The 10629-nt window shown below is 36.4% G+C and overlaps 2 protein-coding genes and 1 long non-coding RNA gene across 4 annotated transcripts in view; all 3 read left to right on the top strand.

Moving 5' to 3' along the window:
- LOC144630046 (uncharacterized) overlaps positions 1-8206 on the top strand; it is a 51052-nt gene extending 42846 nt beyond the window's left edge. Inside the window, exons 1-2 of one of the 2 annotated variants that reach the window (XM_078488328.1) lie at positions 4378-4441; positions 7380-8206. In XM_078488328.1, coding sequence (XP_078344454.1) covers positions 7423-8199 — 777 coding nt within the window. In that variant the 5' untranslated portion in view covers positions 4378-4441; positions 7380-7422 and the 3' untranslated portion in view covers positions 8200-8206. Of the gene's footprint in view, positions 1-4377; positions 4442-7379 lie in introns of those variants that run through there. The other variant, XM_078488327.1, reaches the window with a different exon arrangement.
- LOC144630051 (uncharacterized) overlaps positions 1-10629 on the top strand; it is a 162645-nt gene that overhangs the window by 92200 nt on the left and 59816 nt on the right. The window lies entirely within an intron of this gene.
- The window catches only part of LOC144630049 (uncharacterized), a 43856-nt gene that overhangs the window by 8145 nt on the left and 25082 nt on the right, over positions 1-10629 (top strand). The gene's annotated exons all lie outside the window — the stretch shown is intronic.

Raw genomic sequence — 10629 nt, forward strand, 5'->3', positions numbered from 1 at the left:
CTTCCCTGTTAGAACACTACGACAACCACATGAAATAAACGAATGGTCTGTCAACTAAGTTTTTTGCCAGGTGGTAAGCTAAAGGTTTTGCCGATATTTTTCTCAATTGTTAAATTAATATAATTTTTATTTTATATCGAACAGTGCAAAATTTAAGCGCAAAGCGCAAAGAAGGTACTGCAAAGCATGTTCGAAAAAACCTGAATCGATCAGTTGCTCAATCGACTACTTGACTATTCCTTAATAATTGCTTCTGGATGCATAAAATTTACCTTTAGTTTGTTAGGTTACATCAAAGGTCAATTTACTCCAAAGTTACGAATGAAATACCTTAGAAAAGGGTGTCGGGTTTTTTTTCGTTACTCTGGTCAATATATCCAGAGACTGCGTTTGAGATTTAAACAAACACCAAGAGTGTCATTTTTATTTTCTTTAAACGTGCCGTCAGTTTAAGTTGTTATTCAGTTATTGTTATTTTAGAATTTACCTAATTTTACTTGCGCGAGAGTCACCTCCGCTGCATCGCCTTAATACATAATACACATTATACTTGAACAGCGTGAAAGTAGCGTGTGCAAGAATTCTTAGAGCTCTCTTCTTATTATTGCTACTTTTGAGGAAGCAAGAATTTGGATTTTATCTTAACCTTTCACACTGTTTCTGATTTATAAACTTGTTAAATTATTGATTGATTGTTTGTATATTAGAGCCAAGTTTCAATAAATTTATGGTATTTATTTATTAATTATTTAGAATGAATGATTGCTTTGTAAATAAGTTACCTTAACAATAAATTCCATTTAAAGGAGTAGAGTCCACCAAAGTACAATACAATGGAACCCTGGGATGCTTACCAAATATACGTTCCCCGAACGTTTTGGTCGGAAAACAATTGAAACAGAAATTCTCCTGAAAAACCTGCTCGTAAATTATGGACTTCGTTTGGAAAGGTCCTTTCATTCCGGTTGGTACGAACCGCCAGAACAATTCAGTACCATTTGTTTATTTCCAGTTTCCCATCAAGGGATAACATTATAAACGGCGAGTGCCATCTTTTTCGGTCGGTTTGTGTAGAGAACTGGAACTAGTTATTATAGAACGATAGGGGACTGGCACTAGGCCAAAAAGAATGTAATCTAAGGCTGCGTTTCTTTGGGAAAAATCCAAATCCGGATTCTTGATCCAAAAACGGATTTCGCGTTTCTTTACCAGTAGTAAGGGATGCACAGCGGTTACCTTTCCCGTGGGGCGGAATCTCATTAGCGTGGGGCGGGATCTCATTAAGTAGGTGACGTCATAGGGGCGTAAGTGACGTCATCAAAAATGGGGCGTAAGTGACGTCATCAGAAATGGGGCGTAATCTTAAAATAAAATAATGACATCATCTCGGGGCGTAATCTAAAAATAGAAATATTACATCATTGGGGCGTGATCTAAAAATAGAATAGTGTCGTCACAATACCCCCGAGGTAAACGTCATAAAAATGATGAGATCACAATTCTAAAATAGAATAGGGACAGTATTGCCTTCATCTTGTTTATTGTCGCAAAATAAAATATTTTGATATAGGTTAAAGAATTATTTGCATTCAGAAGTCTTTTTAAAGGCAAAATTATCGGTATATTTAAGCTTTGTGGTGCAGCCGACCGAAATTAAAAGTCATGGGAGCGATTATGTCTCGTTTCCATTCTAACTCGGGCAATAGTTCGAATATAATGTATGCAGGTTGGCGTAATGTTTTGCTGTGATAGACCAATGTCGCATTTTCATATTCCCCGCATATTTGGATCATCTCTGGTAAGTTTTTGCTTTATGTCCAAACTAGGAATCCTTAATCAACTAACGCCAAGATAGATATATTGTACATGAATGCGAATCAACTTAAACTAATTAGGGCTAAATATACGGGACTCAACGGTTCACTGGCACATTGTTGTTTAACGGAATTACGTTTGTGAAGATCAATGATGTCATAATTTAACTTTCTACTCCATGGCGGTAGCGGGTTTTTTTTTCAGCATTTCACAGAACAGGCATAAGTACCGATTCATTTCGGTCAGATCACTAAATTCTGTAATTATGCAGGTTGTCTAGTTGCATATATTTTCTATTCCAGACGTTATTGTTTTAAAACGATGGTTAAGACTCGATGTGCTCTAGTGAACAAAGCATGGCCAATCGAAAAAAAAAAAAAACAATAGAGTATACGCGCTTCAGTGACCTCGGAAATAAACACGAGTTTTCGTTAATTTTTACACAAAATTAGACGCTAAACATACAGATTGTAATTCTAGCAAAACTTTTATTTCGATCGTTCAACATTACATTACAATGGTTTTCAGTAATTTTAAAAGTAAACACTATACGATTTAAGCGAACTTTTAGCACCACGAAACTAACCTTACTAATGATGAGACGATAATTACAGATTGTAAGTCAACCAAAACCTTTATTTCGGTCGTGCGATATACGCATTTCAATGATAAAACTTTATTATCGTCTTCATGCTCGTCATTAAGTGGTTAATAGTTTTTAATTTCTGATTTATTCTTATTTGTGTATGTGTGATAGCTCTGGAATCATAACATCGACGCAAAATATCCTTTCCGTAGTTTAGGGTTCTCGACTTTCCTCTAGGGGGATAACTTATTGCACACGTTTCCATTGCGGGTGCGAACGACAAGTTTCACCTTGTACCTCGACCTGAGCCCAATGGGGCTCACCAAACAGCGGCAACGAACTAGATCGCGTCAAAATGGTCAGAAAGGAGTTTTCTTCACTTGCCCGCTGGTCTATTCACTATTTTCGACTTTCTCTTTGATCTGTTCTATTCACTCCTTTCCTCTCCCCCTGAAGGTTTTTGTCGCAAAACTGTTCCAGGTTTTATTTGAAAAAAATTCAATATTTTTAAATTTTATGGGAGTACCCTTCTTTGGGAGAGGACAAAACATGGACCCTCTATGGAATGCTCAGATTGTTGAAATTCTGAAATTCATTTTGGCAATTAATGTGCAACATGTGACAACATTAATTTTGTTGGGAATTAGCAAGTGTAACAGTAGCAATAAAAGATTAAAAACATCTTTGTTGTGAACAGATATATTAACATCTTTAAACTGGTATTTAAATTGACATGTTTGATTAACTCAATTTTGAAAAAAATTCATCGAGCGGTTTTTAATTTATTATCACTTTTGTAGGCATAGACCAAATTATAAACAAAAATGGCAACAAGCGCACCTGATCATCGCTCGTCAAATTCTTTTTTCTCGCAATCGCCCAAAACAATCCCCACCACTGTTTTAAACACGATTTTTAATGGAATCAAACTACTATAAGATGAAATTGCAATTCACAGGCGCGTCGTTTTCTTTAGATATTGCCCCATTTTCTCGTTAGTATGTTTTTGACTGTATTTATAGGCCCGAAAACTTCATCCCCAAATATTTCGAAAACGCTCTCATAGAATTTGTTCAAACTTTGCCAACATTGAGGCAACTATGTGTAGTACAAGCTCCTTTGAGCGATTTCCGAAAAAATCTCCTGGTGCCGAGCAATACGAGCGAAAGTAAAACACGTAATGACGTCATTTCGTCGCTATGGCAACTCCGATGTCAATATAACACTGGTCATAAAAAATTTCATCTTTATCTGATACAGCTGTGGTGATCGTTTTTCGAAAGCATTGTTAATGGCAACGTAGTCAATTCTCAAATTTGAGCTGTGTTTCCCCTAAAAAATCCAGTTGAGCCACCTTAAGAAACTAGAAATAACAACCTTTACAACTGACAGACATTCTCGCCTAATAAAATAGACCTTAGATCAGCCTTGAAATTATTGTCAGAAACTTATTATACTAGAGCCAAAGTAAAACTTCAATGATTAAATATGTTTTTTCTCAAAACAGTTCACAACACAACAAACCTTTGACTAAAAAACCTTTGATTTTTCGCACCTTCTGCGCCGGTGAGCACTTCACCTATGCAATAACAGAGACGAACGGAAACGGACAAAGACGTTCATCAAAGACATTAAATCTCACCACTGACAAAAAAAGTCTGTTGCAGCTGCCCCCCCCCCCCCCCATCGCCAAAAACGGAGATTTCTCGTTGTTTCTTTACAACTTCTTTTATAATTAGGACAGGGAATAAAGGGGGTTTATGGACCCGGTCCATGGAAGGGGTCCATATTTTGTCTCAAGATTTTGCAAATTGCTTGTATTCGATTCTAAAATGCTTTTTTGCCAAATCGTGTTGAGTGTTTCGATCCTGATTGTAATCGGTAGTCCAGTCCAGACATGTTTGTTTATTGTCTGTTGCTACTTTTACCGCGAGGAAACTAAGTTCCAGTGCGTGTTGTTTTCAAAGTATTTTAGCTGTGTTCGAGTGTTTTTCTCTGTTCAAGTTTTGCTGCAATCTAAGGGAGTTTCTTCTTGTTAAGGTAAGCCAGTGACGTCCTTTTTAGAGTATGTAAACCCCCTGTTAATTGATTCAAAGAACTCTCAAACTATTTTGGGGAATAACAGATTTCAGGGCCTCGTTTAAGCTTAATATATTATATGTGTCTTGTATTAAACACAATAGATGCTAAATATTCTTTAATATTCAATGACATGCAAATAAGTGGCCCTGTATTCTGTTATTCACAAACTTTGTTGGCTGCAAGTTGTAATTGGATGGTAATTTTTACCGCATTCTATAAGTCAACAGATAAGAGAAGTGGCCGGGCAATTTTTGAGCATAAGTCGATCATCTGAAAGCTAGTCCATATAAAGTCGATATATAGCTGTCGGTATTTTTTGATAGTTTTGATTTGTCAGTTGGTAAGTTCAGGCCGGGAAGTTTAGTTTGTCGTTAAGAGTTGATAACCACTAAGTTCTCACAGTGAACAAGAATAAACAAATTGATTGAAGGTAGGAGTTTGAAAAGAACACAAGGAGTATATGTGTCTACCGGTACCATATTTGTATTTGGATCTAGTTATGCAACGCTTTCGAGTGGTATACTATGGAATATCACACGATGACAAGTGGGATATTCCATATTATTGTTCAACAAATGCGCGCGCTGCCCATATATGGTAAAAATTTTAACGTTATCTGTCATCCGTACATAACGAATATCCTGCGATATACGTAGGTTCCGAAAATTCGTCTAACGCGCTGGAAAATTAAACTTTTTCTATCTGCAAAATGTGTTTCGTTGACAAATTGTTGAATAATAAAACAATTATCCTGCTCAATCTTGCGGAATATCGTCTGATTTTAAGTATAAGGCGATATTCCGCGCGATTATGCAGGATAATTGTTAAGTATACTACGGGAAAGTGTTGTGTAACTATTTTATACCATGCCATAGAAAATACACTTACTAAATTTCATCGAGAATAAGATCGCAGCGCACAATGGGAGAAGGTTGGGTTGAATACCGTCAAATATACAACGGATTTCCTGTATTCTGATTAGCTGTATTTTCTATGGCATGGTATAAAATGTGGACCAAGCATACAAACTGCTTTCCAAACATGGACTGAGAATAAAAATAACGAGAAGCAAGGCTGTAACCATTTGATTAACCTTGGCAAAGTTAGCGTCTTTGCCCGCCTAAAGCCTTCTTGTGAAGTAATTTTAGGGGTGGTGTGCTGAAAGGAGGCACTCAGAATAATTTCCATGATTGGCTATTATGGTGTTTGAATAACACTTGCAGAACTCACATAGACATGAATAGCATTTTGGTTGTTCTGAAAATGAAATTTGTTCCATTAGAGCATATAATCAAACCATCATATGCATGCCTGTTGACTGTATTTCAAGATACCACAAAAGCTTTTTTTAAGCACCAAGGAGATTGTGAAGGGGATTAAAAGAGAGAGGGTCTTATAAAAGACACAAAGCTTACTTCAATCATTTATCAGTTAGATTACAAAATTAGTAAAGAAGGGAAGTGGACTGTTTAATGTTATAGTGCTGTTTTGTAATGCATTTTTGTAAGCTAGAAACAAAAATTTGAAAATTTGGTGGATGAATACCTTTAAAAGGCGTAATGTTGCTTTGTTTCATTGATTATTAATTGTCATTGGTAAGTGATTAGTGTTTTTCGTGGGTGCTGATTAGTTAACTCGGAGGTGATTAGCAAGGTACTATTCACCTCGGAGCAGCTGATGAGATTTACAAACTACCTTCGCACGTCACTTTATTTACCAAAAGTGATGCTTTGGTCCGCTAGTTATTCAACTTGTGTGGTATATACTAAAACAATTATTTACCAAAGTGCTGGTGAATGTGGTGGATATTTATCGTACTGCCTCAGGGTTTGGTAAATATCCACCACTATTCAGCTCCACTTTGGTTAATTACTGTTAGGTAATTATTTACCATCTAGGGAAAGTGAGGGGCTAAAAAAGGAAAAGACTGTTAAAAAATGAACTTCTTCTAGACAAAAGTCTTTAAGTAGTAGATAAAATATGAGCTGGAGATCTGTATGGGCGTTTACAATGGCGAGCCGATAGGCGAGCCATTGTCAAACGGCCATACAGATCAGACGTGAATATTTTAATTTATCCTACTTGTGAAATGAAAAAAATAAATTGAATGCAAAGTATTGTTATGCGAATCAGTACAGATCTGTATCAAAAGTTAATGAATACTAATTTAAATTAGCTGAGCTAATTTAATACTAATTTAAATTAGCTGAGCTAATTAGGGGGAGTTTGTATCAAAAGTTAATTCTATTGTTTGATATGTATTGGGGTTTACAGTTGTGTACATGTGATCTGAATATCGTACTGGGATTGGTTTGCACCCGCATGAATATTTAATGAATTTTACAATATTATTTTGTTAGAGCTTTTGCAGTACGTTATAAGTTCTCATTGCAACATTTTCATTGTTACTCATGTACTGGGTAGATTATCCCTGAGCACACAGTGGCGGATCTAGGGGAGGGGCCTGGTGGGCCTGGGCCCCACCTTATTGTCAGGCTAAAGGGAGGCAGAGGAACACTTTATACATCTGTACAGATAAGTTTAATTCTGTAGGAAAACTTTGTTGCTTCATTATTGAGCTATAACATCCCATGAAGCCACACCTGGAAAAAGCAAAAAGTGATGTTGCAAAGGGGTTTCTCAGAGAGACACTGAGGAAGGATTACAGCATTTTGATGAGCTTGTCATGATCGACCATCTAGTGTAGGGGAATTAATAGAGATGGCCGGGGGGGGGGGGGTAGTAGAAAAAGGTTTTCATATCGGGGGCCTTATGAGAGAGGGGTTTTTAAAAATGGAGATTGTTTTATAGTGGTTTAATAGTACACTCCAACTGCATTTCCCACACATGGAGTGTTATACCTTTCGGATAACATACATTTTTCATTATGTTACAGGAATACAATCATTCTTACTCAACAAAGTTAATTGCTTCGAAAGATGCCTCCAAAGACATTTGAATGCAAGGAATGTGGCAAGTGGTTCAGCCATGCAGGGAACCTTCGCCAACATAGTAGAACACACACTGGAGAGAAGCCTTTTAAGTGCAAGCATTGTGATAAGTGTTTTCGACACGCGGGAAGCCTTCGCAGACATAAAAGAATACATACAGAGGAGAAACCTTTTAAGTGCAAGACTTGTGGCAAGTGTTTAAGACACGCAGAAAACCTTCGCAGACATAACAGAATACACACAGAAGAAAAACCTTTTAAGTGCAAGCATTGTGCCAAGTGTTTTAGCCAAGCAGGTAACCTTCGCAGACATAACAGAATACACACAGGAGACAAACCTTTTAAGTGCAAGCATTGTGACAAAAGTTTTACAGAAGCAGGAAGGCTTTGCGAACATAACAGAATTCACACAGGAGCAAAACCTTTTAAATGCAAGTATTGTTACAAGTGTTTTAGACAAGCAGAACACCTTCGCAAACATAACAGAATACACACAGAAGAGAAGCCTTTTATGTGCCAGCAGTGTGGTCGGTGTTTCCGTCATGCATACTCTGTTCGTAGACATCTGCAAACACACAGTGCCGATACTGAGGTGTCGTGTAATGGTAGTCAATATGGTAATGTTGCTATGCCAGCATCCTTTTTGAAACAAAACCCAGACCAGGCTGTAAGATTGAGCTGTTGGATTTGTCAGATGGTATTTGGTGGACAGGCCTTCCTTCAGAAACACTATGACGATCATATGCGAAAAGTGCCACGTTCTTGAAACTGCGTGATCGTATTTTATAGTACACGTTTTTTACATGTAATAGTTCAGCATTTTGAGACAGGAGCTAATAACATGTTGGATGTTTTGATAACGTTGTAGTTTGACCTATCATAATTGGATGCAGCGAAGACAAGGTAGAGTCATCATGAGTAGACACATTATATTTTGTGTTAAAATGAGCAAGAAAAGGAAATTTATCAATTTATTTGTAAACGTTTCGTTACTGTTAAGAGACTGCAAAGGTTATAACGATTTAATAATTACATAGCTGTTACATTTGTTAAAGTTGGCTTTAGTTTCAGTTGTTTGTGTGTCGATTAATGAACATTCTCTAGGAATGCTAGTCCAGTAGCTTGCAGAATAAAACTTGTTCGTTTTTTTGGGCTAAAAAAAGTCGTCGAAATGTATTCGGGAAGCGAAGGGAATCGTTATAAAAATAATGGGGCTAAGTGATGTGAAATGAGTGCCAGCTGGTGGAAATTAAGTCTTAATTACGCGCTTGCTGTCAATATGGAGACGCGCGTTAAATAATAAAGAAAACTGATACACGTAAGAAAACTAAACATGTTAGGGAAGATGTGAATGTTATTGCTCGTTGTTTTAACACTAAAAATGTATTTTAAACATACTATGCTCAGTGTTTTTTTTTACATTCTTTTTGATTACTATAGCTGCTAACCTTAAAAACGCCTGATCAATGTCTTTAATAAAACACCGCTATACAGTAAAAACCCGCGTATAAGAACCTAGGTTTTTTCAAGTTAGCCTAAACAGGTTCTTATATAAATGGTATTTAGTGTAAAATTAGGCTAACTAGGTTCTTAATTAGGTTCTTAACTTTTGTTCAAGAAATAAAGTATGATTTTTAAATGATCTGGTCTTTAATGTCCAATAACAGTATTCTTGGAGGATTCAGTAAGCAAAATACTATACTATTTCAAACCTATACTGTAACCTTCACTATAATTCCCAATAAATCTTGTATACAAAACAACATAACATGATAACTGCTGTAACTATAATGTGTACAGACTGTATTATAAATATATTTTTGAGAAGATTTTTTAATTCTATATTTTTGAGAAGATTATTTTTTTCTTTTTTTGAAAAAAAGAACCTGTTTTAGAATTTTATCCTAAAATGGTTCTTATGTGAAGGGTGCTTAATAATGAAATTTTAGGCTAACAGGTTCTTAAATGTTAGGTTCTTATACGCGGGTTTTTACTGTATTATCCAATGGAGACACTTGCGAGCCATATTGGTAATGGTTTACCGCGTGGTTTTGATTAGATATTCATCATTTTTGAGTTCAAAAAGATGTAATTTCTTACACAGTATACTAGAGACGAAAGTTTTGCTAATGAGAAAACGATAGTAACTTTACTTTGCATTCGACGAAAGCGTCAGAGCAGTCAAAACTACTTGGTTGATTTTCAGCCCAATCTAAAAACATCGTGGCTTATAAAAGTAGTAATTTTGACTGGCATGAAAAAAAAAAAAGAAAAACTCGTATTCTTTACTGGTCTGTAAACCAACCATTATGAAATTCTTTTCCTACCGAAATACCCAGTGGATGCTCTATTCAGTTCAGCCGTATAATGAATCTTATATTAACCAAGCTTGCTCGTGACCAAACTTGGAGAATATCGTGCCTCAGTCTTTTACTACACCTGAGATCACTCTGCGCTCGTTTCATACTCTCTAGACTCAAGATCTCGGGTTAATATCCTCCCAGTGCGGCCTCTGTACTTGGTTGATAAGATGTTGATATTTTTTCGTTACGTTGCATTTTTAAACCCACTAGTAATCTCGTGTTCTCGAAATACACTTTTCTACTTACACCCCTCCCCTTCCCGTGAAGAGCTATTTGTCGCAAACTATGATTCATTTAATAAACGGCATGCAGTACATGCAGGGGCGATGACATTTAAATAAATATCTAAAATATTTTCAGAAAATTTGTTTTTAAAATAGCGTACACTTAATAAATAATAGTAGCTGACAACTTCTGTATTGAATGACTGTTCAACAAAATCGAAACAAAAGTTTGTTATGTCCTTGTGTTATCTCTTATAAGCCTGATATTTTGATATACGATAAATCTCTTGAACGACCGACGTCAAACGCGGTCTCGTAATTGTTATAAACAGAAAAAATTGCAGAGGAGGTCTGTTTACTGAATCTGATAGAACTCGCCAAATACAATTTGACTCTTTCGTTTATATTTTGTATAAGTCCTTTCTAACATTCAAGCTGTATTTTGCTTTGTGTTCCTCGCGGCGATTTTTTGTCCTAAACTTGATCTATGTTCATGTATCGTAGACTCCTGTAGTTAGTTCTGATCGGTCGGTCGATCGGGACAGAACCGGTCGAAAGCCCATTGATAAGGGAGATAGACTGACGTCATCGCCTACCAAGAGTGCTTTT

Source organism: Oculina patagonica, chromosome 11 (genome assembly GCF_052425735.1).
Source record: "Oculina patagonica isolate OP01 chromosome 11, crgOcupat, whole genome shotgun sequence".
Classification (NCBI taxonomy): domain Eukaryota; kingdom Metazoa; phylum Cnidaria; class Anthozoa; order Scleractinia; family Oculinidae; genus Oculina; species Oculina patagonica.